This window comes from Hippocampus bargibanti, linkage group LG07 (genome assembly GCF_051943395.1).
Source record: "Hippocampus bargibanti isolate YZ-2025 linkage group LG07, ASM5194339v1, whole genome shotgun sequence".
Taxonomy (NCBI): domain Eukaryota; kingdom Metazoa; phylum Chordata; class Actinopteri; order Syngnathiformes; family Syngnathidae; genus Hippocampus; species Hippocampus bargibanti.
This window is the reverse complement of record NC_142740.1, coordinates 10,491,934-10,516,292: the sequence shown is the minus strand read 5'-3', so window position 1 is coordinate 10,516,292 and position 24,359 is coordinate 10,491,934. Positions and strand designations below refer to the sequence as shown.

The 24,359-nt window shown below is 39.9% G+C and overlaps 1 protein-coding gene across 2 annotated transcripts in view; it reads left to right on the top strand.

The window, feature by feature from the left end:
• ddah1 (dimethylarginine dimethylaminohydrolase 1) overlaps nucleotides 1-24,359 on the top strand; it is a 98,664-nt gene that overhangs the window by 51,481 nt on the left and 22,824 nt on the right. For both annotated transcript variants that reach the window (XM_089001840.1, XM_089001841.1), the window contains exons 2-3: nucleotides 18,348-18,447; nucleotides 18,918-18,991. In XM_089001840.1, coding sequence (XP_088857966.1) covers nucleotides 18,348-18,447; nucleotides 18,918-18,991 — 174 coding nt within the window. The remainder of the gene's footprint in view (nucleotides 1-18,347; nucleotides 18,448-18,917; nucleotides 18,992-24,359) is intronic.

The following is a 24,359-nucleotide window of genomic DNA, read 5'->3' as shown; positions in this document are numbered from 1 at the left end:
GTGATGGCGGGTGCGGATCCCAAAAAGCAGGCAGGAGGGAGCAGGAGGTTGTTTGACAAATTGTATTAAAATAAAGGTCAGCAGGAACAAAATGTAAAACATCAAAATCATCTGAATAGAAAAAATACAAAGTAGCAAAAGAAGACCAAAAGTAAAAGTCCGCCAAGGTTAAAGAAACACATACACAATGCATGCAGCAAACAAGCAGCAAACAATGAACCGACACCGGATGGTCGGGCTGGGTGTCCTTTTAAGTGTCAGTGATTAAACGACCAGCACCTGCGAGGCTGCAGGCAGGGCTGGCGTCGCTACCCGTTGGTCGCCAATCTGATCGGGACGACCAGCACCTGTACAGGTGCAAGCGGGGCCGACAGCGCGTTGCTCGCCAACCAGATCATGACAGAAGGAGCTTGCATTTCAAGGCCGGGATAACCTGAAGAGTATATCTCAACTCACATCAGAATTTCATTTTTCCATCCTCCATCATTTCTTCTTGTTTGAGTTTAACCATATCATGCACCCAGTAAAATGACAACATGATAAACTTTCCATCATTGTAACCGCTGTCCCTGAAAGGGTTAATATGGGCAAGAGATTTGGTTTTTGTGGGTTGTTGTGGGCGATTTAATCACAGGACCCATGGATTAAAACAAAACACATTCAGACTCACATTCACAACAATGAGAAATTTAGGGTCTTCAACATCATCATATTCATATACTTACCGAGTTATGAGCCCATTTGAATGTATTTTACCAAAAGCTTTTATTCTTCCCTGAGGTTCCTCTGATGACTCTGATTTCCATTTTACTCATGGTCTACATCTGATTAAATCTACTGTATCACTGAACATCTATCAGTGGAGGTGGTTTCATCAGCACAGGAAGTTCTATTTCTGCTTTCATGCATTTTCACATCCCGCTTTGTTCACTAAAAAAAGTCAGTGCTGTTGGACAGTCTGCTTTGGATGGATGCATGGCTTGAAGCGCCCGCGATGAGAAGAATGGAGTGTCAGTCCAGAGCGCCAATGCATATGTGGAACTGTTGCGGCTTAGAATTGAAGCGGATTTATGTGGGAAAGGAGATGTGAGACAATCTCTTTTGTCAATGGATGCTACAGCTTCGTGTTTGCTTTCAACATTTAGCTTGTAGCAGACGTGCACATTTCACCATGACATCCCTGATCCACTGATGAAAAGGACACTTTAATCCTCTCCCTTTTTACCTATAACTGCTTCATACAACGAGGGAGCAGGAAATTCCTTAAGACTGAATGACTGTGTCTTTGTGTTGTCATAGTATTTATTTATTTTTACTTTTTCGTTCTTTTGACTTCAAGATGGCACTGCTCCTGTATTTTGTTTTTCTACTTCTTTCTTTCCTTTCCTTTTCCTTCGATAACTTTCCTGCTGTGAAATGTACATTTCTCCCCTGTGAGATTGATAAAGGCTAATTCAATCCAATCCAATATCTAGGGCGCGGAACGGGGGTGTTGTTAGTCCTTGTTTTTGTTTTCTTTAGGGTTATCAAGTTCATCCTGGCACAGGGTCTGCCGGAAGTTTGAATCCGTTTGAATCCGTTTGTGTAGAATCAGTGAGCATGTACATAAAAACATTTCACTCAGGTGAGAGAGTCATGAACCATACTCACAGACACTTGGATCTGGAATTTGCACTGCAGGGCCATCTGTACAGTGGAGTGAAGACATTCTTGCATGGGAAACTTGTTATTTTCACTTGCAAGTACAGCCACAGTCAAGTTTGCACATAGTCGTTCATTCTTTGCAAGCTTAAGTTTTCCATGTTGAAGCAAAGGCAATGCCGGGGGATATTTTCCGACTGCAACTCGCACCCAATGAAGTCACAATATCCAAAATCCCGAGAATGTCAGGAATGATGAGGTTGAAGAGCTTTGAGCAGCACACTACATGTTATCAGATGGATGGAGGCTGATTGAAATGTGTGAAGTTGGAATGTGATGCACAACAGATCTGAAGTGAAAGATGGGTTATGCCGGTATGCTTCCTTTCCCTTTTGTGATTCATTTTTGGGACAAGTCACAACAGAACTTTTCTTTGGGATACAATTCATGGAGATTACACAGTTATTGTCAAATACAAAATATCATATCCTCATTTAACCTTTACCCATTTGTCTGGATTTAAATTGATAACAAAGGAAGGCTTACTTTGTCTGAATGACTCACAGATCCTCATGTCACTAGTATCGTGTAATAATCCTCATAAATCATTGTTTCCTCACTAATGCGAGGCATCACAAAATGTCAATGAATACCTGTTTTATAAACTTGAATTAAGTGTATTTTAAGGAGTGGTGGCATCTCTTTGGGGCTTGCCTGTGTTTAAAATGTTGCAGTTTATCAGAATTAGAATCAGAAAACCTTTATTCGTCCCACAATGGGAAAATTTGCAGTTCAATCTTGTTTCCTTTACACTTCATTTCATAACTTTGCTGTTGTGAATTGTGAATTTGGGCCCTTTGAGACTAATAAATCTAATCTAATCTAATCTAATCTAGTCTAATCTAATCTAATCTAATCCAGCCAAATTGGTCTCCCCTAAAACCTGTTATGGGAGTTCTGTTCGTGACCAACAGCTGGTACTGGAGGACTCTTCCTGCAGTGGAACACCTGTTGGTCAGTGTGTCGTTAGTGTTTCTGTTCAAAGTACTCCTTGTATGACCAGTTGGCGTTGGGCACTTGCCTTTGTCATTCCTTGTATCTCCTTGTGTTGTATTTTTTTCTTCAAATTTATATTCCCTCTCGTTCCCTCAGATCCTCTTCTTCCCTCCACCTCGTGTGCCCCCCCAGCCCGTCTCAGCACGATGGGGGACAGAGCCTTCTCCTGCTCTGCTGTCAAACTCTGGAACTCACTTCCTCACAACATTCGTAACATCAATTCTCTTCCCACCTTCAAGTCCCATCTCAAAACCCACCTATTTAAAATTGCATTTTCTGTGTCCCTCTCTCTCTTGTTTTTATTTATTATTGGATTTTATTTATTGCATTCTATTTGTGACTGTATTTTATTTATTATAGTACCAATGCTTGTCTGTGACTGTAAAGTGTCCTCGAGAGCTTTGAAAGGCGCTTAAAGGACAATCGACGTCTTCGGACAAGTTGTGTCCATAATTTGTAAAATGGCTTCAAATGACTTTTACTGAGCGTATTTTACAAATATTCCACCGCATATAGCTATATTTTACGTTTTAAGACTTGCGCTGAATATTCAAAAAGTCTTGTTTTTGAGTTGGTGACGAGTCCGTATGTGACGTCACTATAGGACCGTCCTTGACCGTAAAAAAAGACGCATTGTAGCGGTCCTTCCATCACGTCAATGTATTTTGCTGTACTTGTTTGGTCTGGGGACCTCGTGTTGCACCCAAAAGCCGCCAGAAGGCCAGAAGAGGGCGTCCAAGCACCATATAAGGAATTTATCACTTGTAAAAGCGAAGGTGGCCACTGGAGGTCGCCATTTTGTGCCGCTTTTTTTGGGTGAGAGATTTTCCCCCAATGTTGCCTCAAAATGGCACATATAAATCTTTAATCGATTGCAAAACATGTATGCTTTCCTCTTCAGAACTATTTGAATCATATTCATAACTGGATGTGTAACAAGAAGCCATTGTTTTGATTCACAAGCAATGCAAGACGTCTTGGCGTGACGTCACAAACTAGGGGCGGGACTTTCTGAAAATGCCCAATTCACACCTCAATTTTCTGCAGATTTTGGACACTTTAAGTCATTTTTATTGGTGTTTTGCATTTGACTAAAAATATCATACTGCGTGTTTTGGGTATTTTAGTTGCTATAAAACGTTTTTGTGGTGTCAGTTAAAAAACCAAAAAGTGACGTTGGTTGTTCTTTAAAATGTAATGCATTATTATTATTATTATTATTATTATTAAATAATATATATAATTAAATAAATAATTAATTTAAATTAATTTAAATAATTAAATACTACTACTACTACTACTACTACTACTACTACTACTAATAATAATAATAATACTACTAATAATAATAATAATTTGTTAAATACATCCATTGAGTCGACCCTTCCCCTCCCTGCCCTCCTGTTTTTTGAGTCCTGGTCGCACTGCCACCTGCACATTGCCCCCCCCCCCCCATCCCCCAACCTCTTCGGTGGCGCCAATTGTTGTGGCCGCCCTATGTTCCTCTTCCTGGTAGCGCAAGTGTGCCGGCCGTCGTATGTTCTTGTTCCCAGCAACACAAGTTTTGCAGCCTTTTGCCACAAACAGGAGACCTTAAAAGCAAATGCAAAAATTGAAATGTTGAATTTAGTGATTAATCAGTTCTTTCAAATTTGGAAAGATTAGTGACAAATGTCTGGTTGCATAATCACCTTTGTGTTGTGAGCAGAGTATAAGCAAGGGGATTCAACAATGATAGCCTAATCAGTGTCCTTCACATGACCTAGCTTGCTATCTCTCTGGCTACCTAGCTAGCTATTTGCTATCTCTTAGCTATCTAACTAGCTAGCTATCTATTATTATTTTTATTATTATTATTATTATTATTATTATTATTATTATTATTATTATTATTATTATTATTATTATTACAGTAAAGTCTCGTTATATCGATATTCAACGGAGTCCGAAAAATATCGATATAACCGGGACCATCGATATATCCGACCCTGTTTGCATGTAATTTTCTCCGTGCGTGCATAGAAATAGCATCGATATAACCGGGACTATCGATATATCTGATATCGATATAACGAGACTTTACTGTATTGTTATTATTATTATTATTGGATTGGATTTGCCTTTTTTAGTCTCACAGTGGAGAAATCTACATTTCACAGCAGCAAAGTGATGAAAGGAATGAAAGTAGAAAAACAAACTACATGAGCTGCTGGAAAGGGAGACTCTCGCGGCGCCATCTTGAAGTCAAAAGTATAAAAAAAAAAAAAATAAGAAATAATATGACAGCACAAAGACAATATGACAACACAAAGACACAGAGAGTCATTCATTCTTAAGCACTTTCTGTGCCCTCTTTGTTACATGAAGCAGTTCTAGATGAAAGATGAGAGGATCAAAGCATCTTTCCACCAGTGGATCAGGGACATCATGGTGGAACGTGCACATCGACTACAAGCTAAATGTTGAAAGCAAACACGCAGCTGTAGCATCCATTGACGAAAAGAGATTGTCTCACATCTCCTGTCCCACATAAATCCGCTTCAATTCCAAGCCGCGACAGTTCCACATACGCATCGGTGCTCTGCGCTGACGCTCCTTCTTATCGCGGGCTCCTCAAGCCATGCGTCCATCCAGCCACAGACTGTCCAACAGCATCGACCTTTCTGCTGAACAAAGCTGGGCTGTGAAGATGCTGCCATTTCATTATTATTATTATTATTATTATTATTATTATTATTATTATTATTATTATTATTATTATTATTATTATTATTGTTATTATTATTATCCAAAAGCATCCATACGCTTGTCAGATACACAAGTGTGTTTAATTACATCAACGTTCTTTACAAAGCCTTTGCTTTCACTCTGTCAGTCAACTGTTTGATCGTACAATAACTCCAAGCAAGTGTATTTTTTTTTTGCAATTATGTAGAACAGTAAAAACCTGCTTGATTACCTTGATTAGAAATAACCAGGGACAGTGTGATGGAATTAAAAGGAAAACGCACAACTGATACAATCATTTCATTTTATAATTCAGAATGCATTGTTATGATTACCGGTAAAGAAGCCACTCAGTTGTTGGGTTTTTTTTTTTTTTTTTTTTTTTTTTTTTTTTTTCGAAAGGCCAGATGTTCCGATGTCCAGACAAACTGAGTGGGTGGGATACCACGATTGGTAGTCTTTATTTCTTCTCTCTTTTATAGGGATCAGGCTGAGATGTTTTCTATTCCCACAAGTGTCTGGAAAGTGGGTTGTTTCCATTTCAGTCTGTCTCATTTCACGGCACCAGTGGTAATGTTATTGAGTGGAAGCTCAGGCGTGTTCTGTGGCCTTGTGATCCCAGTCCACTGCAGTGCACGATAGAGGGAGGCCATCATGGATGCACATATGGGTTAAATTTGGAGCTTAGAAGACTGAGTTGGAAGGAACTAACTACTGGCAAAGTTATCCTGAGGTTAAGGAAAATCAATGGTTTTGACTTTAAATTAAATCAGAATTCTAAGAAGGCAGTGATTGTTATTAATATCTGTCTCAACTTAGGGTTACTTTTTAGAGTGCATTAGTGATGAATTCATCATGTTTCATCACATACGGCTGTGACCCGGGGTATAGCATTACCCAAGAATGTTGACAGTTTAACCCTTTGATGCACTCTGTAACCTGATAAACACGATATGCTTCCACTGTAGTAACCGCTGTCCCTGAAAGGGTCAAATCTCTGGCTGTTGGGTCCTTGAGCAAGAAACCTCATCCTCCTTAGCTCCAGCGACGCCAGTGGCGGTTCTAGGTCAATTTCACTGAGAGGGCCTAGCTGGGGCCATGGGTTTTGTTAATAATAATAATAATAATAATAATAATAATAATAATAATAATAATAATAATAATAATAATAATAATAATAATAATAATACATTACATTACATTTTAAGCGCCTTTCATAGCTCTCAAGGACACTTTACAGTCACAGACAAGCATAGATACTATAATAAATAAAATACAATCACAAATAGAATGCAATAAATAAAATACAATTATAAATAGAAACAAGAGAGAGAGAGCTACACTGAAAATGCAATTTTAAAAAGGTGGGTTTTGAGATGGGACTTGAAGGTGGGGAGTGAATCGATGTTACGAATGTTGGGAGGAAGTGAGTTCCAAAATTGGAGGGCAGAGCAGCTGAAGGCTCCGTCACCTATCGTGCTGAGACGGGCATGGGGGCACACAGAGGCGGAGGGAGGAAGAGGTTCTGAGGGAACAAGAGGGAATAGAAATTTGAAGAAGGTCAGATAGGTATGGGGGGGCAAGGTTATGGATAGCTTTAAATGTATAAAGAACAATTTTAAAGTTGATTCTCTATTTGACCGGGAGCCAGTGGAGCTCTTGGAGGACGCGGGTGATGTGGTGAAAGGATGAGTTTCTGGTGATTATCTGGGCTGGTTTAAGTTTGTGGAGACGTTTCTGAGGGATACCAAAGAGAAGTGAATTGCAATAGTCAATCCGGGAGGTGACAAGACTATCAACAAGGATAGTAGTGGTGTGAGGAGTGAGAGACGGGCGAAGACGATTGATATTGCGTAGATGGAAGTACATTCAACCTTGAGAAAAATTCAAAATATTGTCTGACATTTTATTTTCATGAAACTTTTAAACCTTTGCAAGGCATAACATTACAGTGGCGGTGAAATATCATAGAATAATTACAGTACTACTGAATTAAGTGCTGATAAAAGATTCATATAGGTGCAAATCTTGTGGAACAGTTTTAAACTGACCCTACTATTACAGCAACTGTATTCAGCGATTTTTGAGATGTTTGGCCAACCGTCCGATGTCCAGATTCAGTGCTTTTGACATCCTAAACTCAATGCAAAATAAACCAAGATTGCTTTTCTGTCATTATTCATGTATGTTTTCCCAAAATTTTATGTGGAAAACTGTTCTGTGTTGGTGGGTCTTCTTTACATTTACTTATGTCTGTGGAGAAAGACAAACCAAATAAATGAAAAACATGTTTGCATGGACACAGCATATACACCAATCTGCTACAATTACATTACTGTTTAGGCGCTCAGTCACAATTGTCTAAAATGTATTGCTGTTTATTAATTTGATTAATTAATTAATTACTTTTTAATTAATTTATGGGCGGCCTGATAGTCAAGTGGTTAGCACGTCGACTTCACAGTGCATAGGTTGTGAGTTCAAATCCCGCTCTAGCTTCCCTGTGTGGAGTTTGCATGTTCTCCCGGTCCTCTGGTTTCCTCTCGCATTCCAAAAGATAAATGTGTTATGGTATTATAATTTAAGAAATAAACTGTCGTTTTATTTAGCTTTGTGATCGTCGTTGATGGCATGATGAAATGGATAGCTTTTTGCATAAGTGTCTCAAGGAGCTCTGGGTTGTACATCTTGGAAGTTGTCATATTGCAATAGCAACAGATGCAAGCAGACACACTAGAAACATCATTAATAGCTGGTTCCCTTGCTTGTCTTTTCATTTCAAATTTAACTGATGGCTAGTGTGGGTTATTTGTGGACCCTGATTGATGGGAATTTTAACTTTGCAGTCTACACTTTGCCTTTGAACTATCAAAGTTGAAACAAGTCCACATTTCACTGTTTTCTATCCATTTTGTCACTCTCTCTCTGTCGTCTGCCTGTCTCTTTAATGTTTAAACCACCTCCCCTCACTGTTGCGTTCTTGACCAATCACATGGCTTTAACCAATGACTGGGGGCGGGGAATAGCGGACTAAAACAAGCCAGCTGCCATTTCCTTTTCGGAGAACGGGCTCGTTCGCGAACAACACATCACTCATTGTGGCAGCTCCGTGTGTATCCCGAAAAATTGTTTGTATGCCAAGGTAAAATTTTCATAAATTTAACGTTCGTAAACCGAAAAGTCCATAAGCCAACGGGTTCATAAACCGAGGTATCACTGTATATCTTTTTTTGTTCAGGCAAATGACCAGATCTGTCCAGGCTTCATGCAGCGATGGAAAACAACTCTCCGGAAAAGCCCACCATTGCCAATATTTGGGAAATATTTTGGCCCATTGTTTTTCCCCTTTCAAGATTAAAACACACAATCATTTTCTTGGTTTTCCACTTCATACCCTTCCTTGCAGCGCATATTACCGGACTGTTGTGGGAAATCCCTCATAATAGGCAATTAGTCCAGCCTTTGCCGGGGCAAACCCTCATGCATGTTCTTTTCTTTTTTCCACTTTAGGACCCATCCAACACATTCTTTTAACCATGTGGTATGATGTTTTATTTTCAGTGGAGCTCACTCTTTCTAGTATTCTGAATAAAACAAAGAGAATTGACATTGGGTACATTTGAGCCAATAATAATGCAGCTATGGAAAGGCATCAATATATTTTCTGGAATTTTGCTGCATCATGCTCCAAAGTATAAAAATGTGGTGAGAGTCTGAAGTGATATTGCAACAAGCCGGACCCAAAATGGACAGATAAGTGTTGCATTTCGAAAGTAACACCATTGCAGTGCCTCTCATATCCAGAGAGATCAGCATCCTCTCACTCAGCACACTGCAGTGATACTTCGGCTTACTAACACTTTAGCTAACACACTTTTTGCCTTACAAACGTTAAATTCGCGAGACTATAATCTTGACATACAAACTACTTTTCAGGAAACACACGTGCCACATTGAGAGATGTGTCGTTCGCGAACGAGCCGGTTCTTGGAGCTCCTAAGATGGCAGCTGGCTTTTTTCCCCTCTTATCCGGTTATCTTCGGTTAAAGCCGCATGTGATTGGTCAAGATCCATGGTAGAGGAGGGAGAGGACACGTGCAGCAGTGAACGGGGGCTGGGGGGTGGAGGGGGGTGGGTACAAAAACAGAAACACACACACACAAAAGGGAGACGACAGAGCTTGAAACAAAAAAAGTGAAAAAAAAACAATATACAAAAGTGAAATGGTGAGAAAATGAATAGAAAACTTGGAAATTTGGACTCGTTTCAACTTTGTTGATAGTTCAAAGGCAGAGTGTAGACTACAAGATTAAAATATCCCATCAATCAGGCTCCACAAATAACCCGCACAAGCCATCTGTACAATTTGAAGAGAACATACAAGCAAGGGAACCAGCTATTAATGAAGTTTCTATTGTATCTGCCTGCATCTGTTGCTGTTGCAATATCACAACTTCTAAGATGTACAACCCAGAGCTCCTTGAGACACTTATGCAAAAAGCTATCCATTCCATCAAGCCATCAACGACCATCACAAAGGTAAATAAAACGAATTTATCATACAGTACAGTTTATTTATCTAATTACAATACAACAGCACATTTATTATACATAGAATAAAGTATATTGTGTGTAGTTTTAAGGCTTATTTAGTTGAAAATTTTATTTTATGGAGACCTGGGTACGGATTATTCTCACTATAATGGTTTCCTATGGGAAATTGATGTCTGGAATACACACTTTTTTCCTTACACACACTTTCTGGGAACCGATTAAGTTCGTAAGTCAAGGTAACACTGTACATGTACTTTGTTTTGTTTCTTGACAACCTGTAAAGTTCCTCTTTCAACAAACGACAATACTCAATAAAGGGAACCCTTGTGCCCGAAGAATATAATCAAAACGGAAGCCTTCAACGAGAGATGAATCTTGATCAGTTTTTATTTTCTCGCTGTTGATCAATTTTTTTCCTTCCGTTATTGAAACCTTCCTGAAGTTTCACTGAACGCAAACAAAGAAACCCGTTCGTTTCTGCATATGGTAGGTCCTGCTTCAAGACACATCTTTTCAAACCATCCTTTATTGGTATGTTTAATGAGACATTTTCTTCTCCGCACACACTGGAGCTCACGAATGTGGAAACAACTTTGATAGGTGGGAGGGTTGGGTATTTTTGCTTTGGTTTGGAAAGGCCTCAATTGGCAGATCTGATACAAACACAATGGGAATTCCTTCCCATAGTCTCATTTGAATTATCTCTGCGACATGTGAGAAGGGTGCCAAGTATTCATTCCGTAAGGGTCATAAGCATTGGTTAACCACAGCGCTCGGAACGCCTGACCGGTGATGAGGAAAATAAATTCTTGTGACAGTTGTCAGGCCTTCCATTTTCCATTCATTTAGTCCTCTAACACGACCACATGTGCTCCCAAAAACTGTCCCTGGCAAATGTGCCCTCAAGCATGTGACAGTAACGCAACGCTTTTTTCTTAACTTTTCTTAAATTAAAGCGGTTGAAAAGTCTGTAGTGAACAGAGATGTCTGCCAGCATGTTCATACTGCATATATTTCCCCTCATTTTTAGAGCAAAATGGATGTGCTCAAAAATGAAGTCATTGTTTTGAAGGAAACTGAAAGACCAAAAGCATGATCGCTGCTGAATCCTTAATGAAAAAACTTCAATATTAGTTACTTTTGTTTTTTTTCCCAAGATGGCTGCGCGTGAACACGCAGCGGCTCCTCTCTATCCCGTTAAATTGGCGTTTTCGTGTTTATTCACAGTCATTATAAGTGCCTTTCACGCTGGGTCCGAAAGGCCAGTAATTTCATCTGTGCTATATGTCAAGCATATTCGCATATTTGACAATAAAGCTGACTTTGACTTTATTTTGACTTTGACTTACTGTTCAAATCCAGTGATGAAATAAGTAAGTCTCTTGTAAAATCAAGAAGACGGGAAAGTAACTTGTTTCACGCAACCCTGCTTGGATCTGCCCTGTCCTAAATATACACAATTTTAGTATATTTAGTAATTTTAGTGAGTTTTGTCAATTTAAACACTCTTTCATTATTTCCTGTCCATAGTAATTTTGTAATCCGGAATTTGCAATTATCAAAAAAAAATCTAGTATAAAGCTTTCAATTGTTGCCAATGCTACTTTCTCGCAGATACTTCTTTGAGATGTGTCCAAGGGACACTCTTGAAAATTGCTCTTTGCAGACTTTGTGTCCCATGAGTTCTAAATGAAAGTACAGTAATACCTCGTTTTACGAACGTTTTAGCTAACGAACCTTTGGCCTTACGAACATTAAATTTGCGAGCCGATAATCTTGGCATATAAACTAGTTTTCGGCGGATGAACCAAAGCACACAGCGCCACGTAAAGAAAATTACGGTCGAGCAGAAGAAGGAGATCATCGAAAAACACGAACAGGGCGTGCATTCGTGTGACTCAGCGTCCCAGTACCAGTCTGCTAAGTCGACTATTGCTACGTGTGGCTAAGGGTGTTTCTGTGCTGTCTAAGCAACGGTCTCAGGCAATAGAAGAGTTTGAGAGAGAGAGAGTTCTGCTGATTTGGATTAATGAAAAGCAGCTAGCAGGGGGGACAGTGAGTGAGGGTATTATCGCAGAGAAAGCACAGCAACTTCACTCGGATATAATCAAGAGGCAACTACATCAATGGTAAATAAAACAACTTTATTATATAGTAAGGTTTATTTCTTCCAATAGAAATTCCAATAGAATACTACATTGATTATACATAAAATAAGTTATATTTTCTGTAGTTTTAAGTCTTATTTAGTAGAAAATTATGTTGTATGGGGACCTGAGAACGGATTATTCCATTTTTTAATGGTTTCTTATGGGAAATAAATGTTCGGCAGACAAACTTTTCGCCTTACATACACTTTGTGGGAACCAATTAAGTTCATAAGCTGAGGTATCACCGTAGTCGGAGAGTACTGTGTGTTTGGCGTAAATGGCTTTGAGTAAAAGTTGCATTAAGTTCATCCTGTCTACTTGATATCTAATTTAAAACAGATTCTCATCTTAAAGACATTGTATTGTCGGTGTTCAAATACCTGACATGTTTCAGCGTCTACTTCCGCCTTCGTCAGAGTGTAGTGTAGAGTGTCTTTGAGTAAAGCCGGCTGCCAACTCCTTGTGGTTGATGTGGTGCAAGGGTCTCCGGTCCTGCAACTGTTAACTGGATTTGACTTAATTTCGACCTACTTCTCAACATTTATGTAATGATGTGAACCAAGGTGGGAGTGTTGCGTGATGGAAGGGTGTGATGATTTGTTCACCACAGGTATCTTCCTACTACACACACCAAGGATTGTTTTGAGTTCGCCAAGGGCATGCAATGGAGAGTCTGCTTTTACGTGCTACTCATTGAGAAGTTGGCATCGCAGATTTAGTTTGCTGTATAAGAAGCCCCGTGTTTTGTCTTAACCCTGACAAAACAAGTACTTTCAGCCTGTTCCTTACATGATTTTGAGTAGACAGATGCAATTATAAAGTGATTCCAATTTATAGAGCATATTTAAATCCAAATCACATTTCTAAACAAAAAATCTAGCCCATTATATCACTGAAATGTTCTCAGTTAATGTGTGGAACATATATATTCATTCCACAAAGACTGAGTGTGATTGTTAATGTGCATGCTTGTTTGTCTCTATGTACCCCACGATTGGCCGGCAACCGGCTTAAATTGTGAGATAGGCTACAGCACCCAATGTAAACCTTGTGAGGATAAATCGGAATAATCGATGAGAAGGTTTCTTCAGCCGTCATCTGTACAAATTTGTACAAAATCGGAATAATGAATGAAATCCTAAGTTACCAGAAGAACAATAAAGCAGTGGTGGGCCGTCAGGGCCAGCAAGGCCTTCTCTGCTGGCCTAACATAATCAGACATCATTATCATTATCATAATTATAATAAAAGTCAATTTCATTAAAAAAGTATTTTTTTCTAAATATATATATAATTATTCTACATATTGTTTTCTTGATGTTATATTATATCCATTTGGTTATGCTCCTTTCAGTATTGTAGTTTTAGGTCAGAGTTTTTAATCCAATTAGAATTCAGCTAGTTTGTGTCGCCAGGCTGTATGAAATCTGACCGACGCCTTCAGAATCAACAGTGAGGGCTGTGCGCTTTACATGAACGGGCACATGTAGTTGATATACAGTTGCGACAGCCAATCAGATCACGAGTTGGCACAGTAAGGCCAGCTAGAGGGCCTCGCGTTGAACATGACGTACGCGTCCTGTGATTGGATACTCACTTTACCTCAGCCCTATGCAAATCAACCAAGCTGACAATAGATCAGACCCGGAAACTTTAGCAGAAAAACCATGTATATCTACTCGCTTTTTTAACCCACAATGGCTGAAGGAGAGGACAACTCGCTGTCGCATGTAGGTAAGCCTATTCTCAAGAACAAATGAAAAAGATTTGTTCACTTTTATTTTCAACAAATAGTTAGTTTTGTGAACGTCTTGTTTTTCTTATATTAAACTGACATTTTGTAATTTAGCGTAAAATCTTGTTAAAGAAGGTGGACTTCATAAAACTTTGTGGACAAATGATTTTAAATGTCCTTTTATTTTTAAGTGTTTGCAGTATCACATATAGTGACAAGTTCTAATTGCTGATGCAGATTTATTGATGTGTAATTGCTCCGGAAAATAGCCTGTGTTGTAGACGATTAAGGTGATGCCACGCCCAGTACTGCGTGCGTGTGCTTTTGTAAATGATATCGCCAGCCATTGTGTCATAAATTATGGTATTACAAGGGATATTTGTTCAAGTCGGACGAAGCAGGACTTCACTGAAGGCCTAGGTGTGAAATGCACGGACCCCCACTGCAATAAAGTATAGAAAGGTTCCATAAAAAGCCCAAAGAAAAGGCTGGTTCCGTTGTCTCTTTCTCCCTTCTATTGAGATAGAACATCAGGAATGTGGCTGCAAACCAACTTGTTGGAAAAGACGTTAATGAATTTTAAAAGCCCTAAAGGGCCTTTCTCATTCAAAGCAGGGTGCAGGCTTGCCTTGTGTTGCCTAGCAAAACTCTAAGAAGGAAAAAATGAGACCGAATGGGACAGGGAGTGGCCTGCAAAATGAGTTGGCACCCAGGGAGGATGTTTCTCATATTGAAGATCACAGCTTTATGTGTCAATTGAATGGAGTAGAGAAAAAAGAAGAGGGAATAAACAGTACACATCTGAGAATGGAGTATTGAAAGTATCAAAAAGGGATTTCTCCTTGGAAGTATGAAATAAGCATTGATGAAAAGGTTTCTTCAGACAACATCTGTCCTTCTTTGATGTTTCGCTCCTCATCCGAGAAGTTTTGTCAGAGAACTAAAATTTTGCTGGCGACTGAGAGCTTACACAGACATATTAAAGAAGCAGTGCTAAACATGTCAAAAAAACTGTGGCAAATTAACTGTGCTTGCTGAAAAAGCTAAACGTTTCAGTGTGAATGCGAAACAGTTTCTCGATTTGGAAACCTCCAGATTCAGACATGGGAAATGTGTTTTATCAGCGCAATGAGGCTAAGTGATCTAAAAAATAGAAGACTGGATTTAAATGTAGTTAGCGGTCATGGTATTACCTTGCCCCCCAATACCTATCTGACCTTCTTCAAATTTCTATTCCCCTTCGTTCCCTCAGAACCTCTTCCTCCCTCCACCTCTGTGTGCCCTCACCTCCTCACCCCCTGCCCGTCTCAAGAGCTTTAAGATGCTCTGCCCCCAAACTCTGGAACTCAATTACTCCCAACATTCGTAACATCGGTTTTCTTCCGACCTTCAAATCCCATCTCAAAACACACCTATTTAAAATTGCATTTTCTCTGTAGCACCTTCTATTGTTTCTATTGTATTTTATTTATTGTATTCTATTTTGTGATTGTATTTTATTTATTATAGTACCTATGCTTGTCTGTGACTGTAAAGTGTCCTTGAGAGCTTTGAAAGGCGCTTAAAATATAATGTATTATTATTATTATTATTATTATTATTATTATTGCCGCACCTGAACGACAGTCATACTTTGGTATCACTCATGATAAATAGTGTATTCTTTAAAAATACATCATAGATGGAAGGCAAATTCTTTCTTTCGACACTAAATGTCTAATTCGATTTCTGGTCCTGTGTGGAGAGACAAATGCCCTTGACTACATTCAGAAAATAATGGCGATACAATTCTGGTTTCACAGTGTGGTCAGGTAAACATGGGGCTAAAATCCTTTGTCTCTTATCACATCAAATGATGTCAGGGGAAATGCCTGGCAGCTTAACTAGAGGAACCCTCTCTGTAGTCAGGCTGGTATTTTGGTGTGTGTACTTTCCTACAATACGAATAATACACCCATTGATTTCAATGACTCGTGCCACTACAGGCCAAGGGAAATATGCATCATCTACAAATGAACTGAATCAGAATCAGAATCAGAATCATCTTTATTGCCAAGTATGTAGAACACACAAGGAATTTGTTTCCGGTAGAACACGCTGCACTAGTATCGTCGTCAAAAAAAAAAAAAAATGCTAAGTGGCACTATACAGTTCCATTTTGGCTACTGTTGAAAGAGTTCAAAGAGTTAATGGCTTGGGGGAAGAAGCTGTTTAAGCTGGATTTGGTGCGCATGGATCGGTAGCGCCTGCCTGAGGGGAGTAGCTGGAAAAGGTGGTGGGCAGGGTGCGGAGGACCCGGTAGGATTTTCCGCGCCCTAGTTTGGATTCTTGCAGTGTGCAAGTCCTCGAGAGTGGGTAGGGCGGTGCCAATGATTTTTTCCGCCGTCCTAACTGTCCGTTGAAGTCGGATTTTGTCCATTTTTGTGGTGGCCCCGAATCAAACGGTGATGGAAGAACACAGGATGGATTCGATGACAGCCGTGTAGAAATGTTGCAGCACCTCCTGTGGCAGGCCATGCTTCTTTAGCAGCCTCAGGAAGTACATTCTCTGTTGGGCCTTTTTCAGGATAGAGTTGGTGTTGACCTCCCTGGGAGACTGTGATTCCCAGGAACTTGAAGGTCTCAACAGTTGACATCAGGCAGTTGGATAGTGTGAGGGGTAGCTGTGGTGATGGATGTTTCCTGAAGTCCACGATCATCTCACCTGTCTTGAGCGTGTTCAGCTCCAGGTTGTGACGGCTGCACCAGAGCTCCAGCTGCTCCACTTGTTGTCGGTACGCAGACTCGTCGCCGTGTTTGATGAGACCAATGACCGTGGTGTCGTCTGCGAACTTTATGAATTTGACAGCTGGGTGCGTTGAGGTGCAGTCGTTCGTGTAGAGAGAGAAGAGCAATGGAGAGAGGACGCATCCCTGCGGGGCTCCAGTGCTCGTGGTTCGTGTTGTGGATGATATATTTCCCAGTCTGACCTGTTGTGTCCGTCCTGTCAGGAAGCTGAGGGTCCACTGGCAGATCGTGGGGGACACACCAAGCTGGAGAAGTTTGGGGATGAGGAGTTCTGGGATGATGGTATTGAACGCAGAGCTGTAGTCCACAAACAGGATCCTTGCGTAGGTTCCTGTGTTGTCAAGGTGGTCGAGGATGTGGTGCAGTCCGATGTTGACCTGTTTGCCCGGTAGGCAAACAGAAGAGGATCTAGCAGAGGTCCGGTGATGTTCTTTAGGTGGTTCAGCACGAGGCGTTCAAAGGACTTCATGACCACAGACGTCAGAGCGACAGGTCTATAGTCGTTTAATCCCGAGGGTGCTGGTTTCTTTGGAACTGGGACGATAGACTGTTTGAAGCAGGATGGGACTTCACACTGCTCCAGGGATCTGTTGAAGATTTGTGTGAAGACCGGAGCCAGCTGGTCAGCGCAGACTCTCAGGCAGGAGGACACTCTGTCAGGTCCTGCAGCTTTCTTGATCTTCTGCTGCTTGAAGAGCCGTCTAACGTCCAGTTCGTAGGGCAGAGGGCAGAGATACGGTAGTTTCTGGTAATGGTGGGCAGACCAGGGAAATGGGGGTGTCCTTTTCAAATATGTTTAAACCAAGAAATCATTATTTTCTGAGATCAACTGCTGATATGCCTCCCCTTATGAAAATGTATGACTTGCTATTACATGGAAACACGTGTATATTCACTTGTGTATTGTTATTTGGAAAGTGCATGGCAGTCTACCTGTATGAAATACTGCTGCAGCCTTCCCGAAGCAGAACATTGGCTTGGCCAAGAAGCACAATGAACAGTCTTAGGTCATAATGAGATAGGGCTTGTGGAAACACTGATGTGCACACTAACATGCCTGGCCTTGGAAACAACTCATGAAGGACCCCCCAAATTAGGATAGTAAAATCAGATTGGGCGGTCAAAGCAGCAGATCAGCCATGGAGCAGACAAAAAAAGACCTGCTCGCCTCAAGGTTTGAGTTCATGTAGAGAACACACAGCTAAACAATGACATTTCTCTTTTTCCATCTCAGGAACGCATTTCATAATATATCCTAATATCAATCTTTTCTTGTCATCCGTTTTCCAACAAATACCAAAGAGAAAGATTAATAAGGATGACTCATAACGTGAGGGCATGATAATGTGTTTCTAGATTCAAGCCAATGTGGTTTTATTTGGAATAAACACTAGATAATCTGTAAAACATATTTTAAAAAATGACATAATTTCATGGCTCATTATAATGATGTCATCACCCCAAAAAATATTTCATACCATCTGCTCTCACAGGAACCGACATGCCGTGCCGCAAAGTAATACAGAAAGGACTTTTCAGAAGTATTTTCGTCAGCTTGTTTGTTGCTTGCTAACACAGCCACATACCATTTACCCTGAAGATAACATAAGTTTTTGTGGAGCATTTTTCAGTTTCTGTTTCAGTTGATTTCTGATATGCGTTGTTGATGATTTTGTTTTTTGTCCTTATGTATCCAGATAGAGGCCATGAAAGGTGCCTTGAAGGATCTGAATATGAACATAGTGGAAATGATCGATGAGAATGCCACATTGGATGGAGGTGATGTCCTTTTCACAGGTAAATGAAACATCCTTGATCTCTGATGCAATCATATTCTTCATCGGGCCCTAGATACCTTTCCATCAACTCTATTACATTGCTATTTGAATTTTTCTCACTCGAATTCATTTGTGCCTGTGTGCGTGTGTCTCCACTTGTGTGTGAGTGTGCGTTTTGTTCACCACCTTGGTTCCTGCTGATTTTTATATTCAAACAAGTGATTGCTCATCATTTAACACCGTGAAGCCCGAACCAGCGGACCCAGAGTCAACATATATTGGATTGGATGTAGCTTAATTCATCTCGCAGTGGAGAAATTTACATTTCACAGCAGAAAAGATATGAAAGGAAGAGAAAAGGAAAGAAAGAAGTAGAAAAACAAAATACAGGAGCTCAAGTGCTGCAGAATTAACTGACTGACAGGTGTTGAAAAGTGACAAATGACTTTTTCTTGAGCCTTATTGATATTTCACTTTTCATCTCGACAGGTCGAGAGTTTTTTGTTGGACTCTCTAAACGGACCAATCAAAGAGGAGCAGAGATCCTCGCTGATGCCTTTAAGGTGAGACAACATGGTGCACGGAATTCAGCAAATTATTGGTTGAACCGACCTGTTCAACCAAAGATCACATGTTAAGAAAGTGTAAAACGGTATTCCCTCAATTTTACCGGGACATTCAGTTCAATCCTCTCTGAGATGGGCGAATTTCCATGAAGTAGAGGTTGACTTTTTTAATTGCCCAGGTGGAAACTGTTGAAAAATATACTGTTGATACAAGAACATATACAGTGATACCTCGGCTTAGAAACGCTTTAGCTAACGAACCTTTCGCCTTACGAGCGTTAAATTCGTGAGAATATAATCTCGGCATACGAACTATTTTTCGGGAAACACACGGAGTGCCACGATGAGTGATGTGTCGTTCGCGAACAAGCCGGTTCTTGGAGCTCTTAACAAGGAGCTGAAAATGGCAGCCGGCTTTTGTTTTCCTCTATTCCCTGCCCCCAATCTTCGGTTAAGGCCGCACGTGATTGGTCAAGATCCGTGGTAGAGGAGGGAAGGGGCACACGCAGCAGGACACACGCAGCAATGTGCGGGGAGGGGGGTTAGGAGGGGGGCGGGGGGGTGCATAAACACACACACACACACACACACACACGAAAGGGAGACAACAGAGCTTGAAACAAAAAATAAAAGTGAAAAGGTGAGAACATGGATAGAAAACACAGTGAAATTTGGACTTGTTTCAACTTTATTAGTTAGACTGGTTAAAATTCCCCATCAATCTGGCTCCACAAATAACCTGCACAAGCCATCTGTACAATTTGAAAAGAAAAGACAAGCAAGGGAACCAGCTATTAATGACATTTATCGTGTGTCTGCCTGCATCTGTTGCTGTTGCAATATCACAACTTCTAAGATGTACAACCCAGAGCTCCTTGAGAGACTTTATGGAAAAAGCTATCCATTCCTCAATCCATCAATGACCATCTCAAAGGTAAATAAAATGACTTTATCATACAGTACAGTTTATTTCTTTAATTACAATACCATAACACATTTATTATACATAAAATATGGTATATTGTGTGTAGTTGTAAGGCGTATTTAGTTGAAAATTATTTTATGGGGACCGGGGAACAGATTATTCTCATTTTAATGGTTTTCTATTGGAAATTTATGTTTGGAAAACACACTTTTCGCCTTACACACGCTTTCTGGGAACCAATTAAGTTCGTAAGCCAAGGTATCACTGTACTTCATTCAGAATTTATGGAGAGAGTTGCACACTTAGCCACTCTGAACAGATGCACATTCAAAACAATGCCAGGGTGAATTTTTACTTATACGACTCTAATGTTGATGGTCTGTTATTGGCTGGCACTCAGTTCAAAGTACACCCCGCCAACTTCCTAAAGACCGCTGGGATAGGCTCCAAAACACACGCGGCCCTTATGAGGATAAGAGGATTAGAAAATAAAAGACTGGATTTCACATCGGGTCTGATATAGAAGGAGGAGGAATAGCAAGGTGAAAATGTTGCTATTGAAAACTCCAACAAAAACTCCAACAAATGATGTCACGGTCACAAGTGAAATTCAGCATTAGAGTAAATTGGCAATGACTGTAGTCAGATTTGACCGACATGTGTTGAAACACAACACTGGAACTGTGCTTCCATCCCCTTTTTAATGTGAACAATTTAGTGCATTCCATCAGACACAGGGCAACATAAACATTGGAGTCAGACTTGTCACCATGTGTCAATACCACTCCTCATTTTGCTTTTCATGCTCCATCTGGTGTCCTGTTTTTACCTTTGTTAATACTCTTTGTAAATACTCCTCTATGTTTATAAATAGGTTACTCACATCAGGGATGTTATGAGAAGTTACCATCATGTTCATCCATCCATCCATTTTCCGTACCACATATTCCTCATTAGGGTCACGGGGGGCACTGAAGCCTATCTCAGCTGTCACGAGGCGGGTGACACCCAGAATTGGTTGCCAGCCAATCGCAGGGCACACAAAGACATACAACAGTTGCTCTCACACTCACACCTAGGGACAATTTGGAGTGGTCAATCTGCCTGCCATGCATGTTTTTGGAGTGTGGGAGGAAACCGGAGGACCCGGAGAAAACCCACGCGGGTCCGGGGAGAACATGCAAACTCCACACAGGGAGGCCGGACCGGGACGCGAACCGGCGACCTCTGCACTGTGAAGCCGGTGTGCTAACCACCGCGACCCTAATGAGGAATAAGCGGTACGAAAAATGAGATGAGATGAGAGGAGATGACATAATAATATATAAGTGCCTTTCAAAACTCTCAAGATCACTTGACAGTCACAGGTCACAAGTTTTTCTGTGGGTGAGCAGCAGCAGCCACACACGCCACCATTCACTAAACCCGGAAGTAACTCAAATAGGATCAGAATCAAAATCAGAATCAGAATCAGAAAACCTTTGTTTCCTGATTCTGATTCTGTTCCTATTTGAGTTAGTAAGATAGTAAGACAAATAGATAGAAAGCTAGCTAGCAAGCCAATATATAGCTAATAGCTAGCCAGCTAGATAGCTAGCCAGCCAGCCAGATAGCTATTGTACGGTATTACAGAAAATAGCATTTTTATTCATGTGTTGGGGCAAAAAAATATAAAGTGGAAATTATTTGCCAGCTAATCTTTCCCTGAATTAAAAAAAAGTGCAGTTCAAGTAATTTTCCAAAACATCAATTCAACATCAACGTTGGACTTTTAATGGCATCCATTTTGATGGCTTTAGAATGTAGTTTTCACCAGTTCTAGCAGCGCCCCCTACCTTTTTCTCCCTCTGACAATATACAGTATTCAGGGTTGGAGATATCCAGTGTATTCAGTCACACCTTAACGGACAACCGACACAATGTTTTTGTGTCCTAACTGACATCAGAAAAATATATACAGCAAAAAAAAAATATATAGCATCTAAAATACCCAAAATATGCAGGCTGATATTTTTTGTCAAACACCAATAAAAATGACTTAAAGTGTGCTAAAACTGCAAAAAAATTTAGCTGCGAATTGGGCATTTTCAGAAAGTCCCGGCCCCAGTTCATGACGTCACGCCAAGACGTCTTGCCTTGCTCAAGAATAAAAACAATGGCTTCAGATTTGGAGAAGATGCTTTCTTGTTACTGTTCTTCCGGGTCATTTTGAGGCATCAGGACTGATGTGTACCACCCAGATAATGCAGAAGATGGCGCCCAAGCTCCGTTGGAAATGGGCTGATTTGTCTGCTGGGAAGTTGTGTGAGCGAATATCAAATAGTTGTCTTGGTGCAACACAACAATTCACCATCGCATGATTTATGTGTTTTCCTTCTAATTTTGCCATCAACACGGAACAATACGAAGTTTTCAGACCAAACAAAGTACCGCAAAATGCATTGTGTGTCGCTTTCTCGGTCAGGGGCGTTCCCTTCGTGACGTGATGTCAGGAATCGTCACCAACTCAAAAACAAGACTTCCTGAATATTCAGTGCGAGTCTTAAAACGTAAAATATAGCTATATACGGTGGAATCTTTGCAAAATACGCTCAGTAGAAGTCATTTGAAGTGAGTTTACAAATTATGGACACAACTTGTCTGAGGGTGTCGGTTGTCCTTTAAAGTCCGGTTTAAGGTATGACAGATAAATACAACATAATAATATGATATGACTTGCATGAAAACCGTAGTATTATCTAAACTGATTAAAAAACAGGAATCATGAATCGAGGAACGTCCTATTTGGCCACACAAAACGCTTCTTAGATTCAGTGTGGTAACATTTAAACATACTTTCAAAGCTATACTACTGCGAATACAAAGCGCATGAAAACTACGACTCAACATCGCGCATATTATGCAGCTCTTGGGTTTCATTTTAGATGTAACCTGTCAAGAGAAGCAACCATTGAGCTGCATTAAGAGTGACATATTGAAGAATGACAATTTGGTAATTTTTCAAAATAAGATTCAGATTCCAAAATGAATGAAACTGGTTTTGAAATGAAGAAAACAGAAGTGATGAAAGTTATGTATTAATCTGTGGCCCAGTACCAAATAACTCACGGACCGGTCCACGGCCCGGAGGTGGGGGAACACTGAGGTACAGGACCTTGTCAAAAATAAACAAATCTTCTTCTTTTCCTTTCGGCTTTTCCCTTCAAGGGGTCGCCACAGCAAATCAGTGTCCTCCATCTTTAGAGGTTTGATCCGCATGTTTGTTTTGGCCAAGCTTTTACGTCGGATGCCCTTCCTGACACAACCCTCTGTATTTATCCGGGCTTGGGACCGGCACAAGAAGACATATGTCCCTTTGTGGCTACAGAACAAGCAACTCGCTCAGTAAAAGGCTCCCAAACACAAAATGGTAATCGGCACAGCAACATTCAAAAAAGCAAAAACTATACTCACCATTTGATGACAATGCTCTGATCTTACTGTGAAATGGGCATCTCTTTCCTTACATTACATCACAAACAGAACTCCAGTCCTTTAAGATGCTTTATCTTCCTGTCACAGTATATCTAAATGACCTCTTAAATAAATAAATAAATAAATAAATAAATAAATAAATAAATGGTGTGATTATGGAATTTCTAATAAACCGGTAAGAGAGCCCTACCTCTTCTATTCCATGATGATTTTGATTAAGTCTGTGTAAGCTCTCAGTGGTACAGGAGTGGTCCATCGATGATAAGGTGTCTTCAGCCGTCATCTGTACTTCATTGAAGGTGTCGGACGTTTCGCTTCTCATCCAAGAGGATTCTTCAGCGAAGTAAAATTTCCTGGTAGTTTTGTCACTATATATATATATATATATATATATATATATATATATATATATATATATATATATATATATATATATATATATATATATATATATATATATATATATATATATATATATAAAATGTAAAATGTGTGTGGAGTTATGTCACTCTTTCAACGAAGATAGCAAAATACAAGCAGGAGTGTACTTCAAATCTGCTGTGCATCCCAAAAAAAGCTTGTTCCTTAACAAACTTGACATTTATAAGAAGATATATATATATATATATATATATATATATATATATATATATATATATATATATATATATATATATATATATATATATATATATATATATATATATATATATATATATATATATATATAAAAAGACAAAGAAGTCTGTTGTAAGAACGATCCAAATTAAACCCCACCATGGCGATTTAGTTGAGGGTTTTGCTGTTTTATGAAAATAGCTTCTTTTACTCCCCTTTCGAACCATCTATTTTCTTTCGCTAATATTTCAAACTCATTGTCGTCAAATGAAAGGTTGCTGGCTTTCAGGTGCATATGTACTGCATATTGAGGCCCAGTAGTATAATCCCTGCGATGTTGATAGTCTT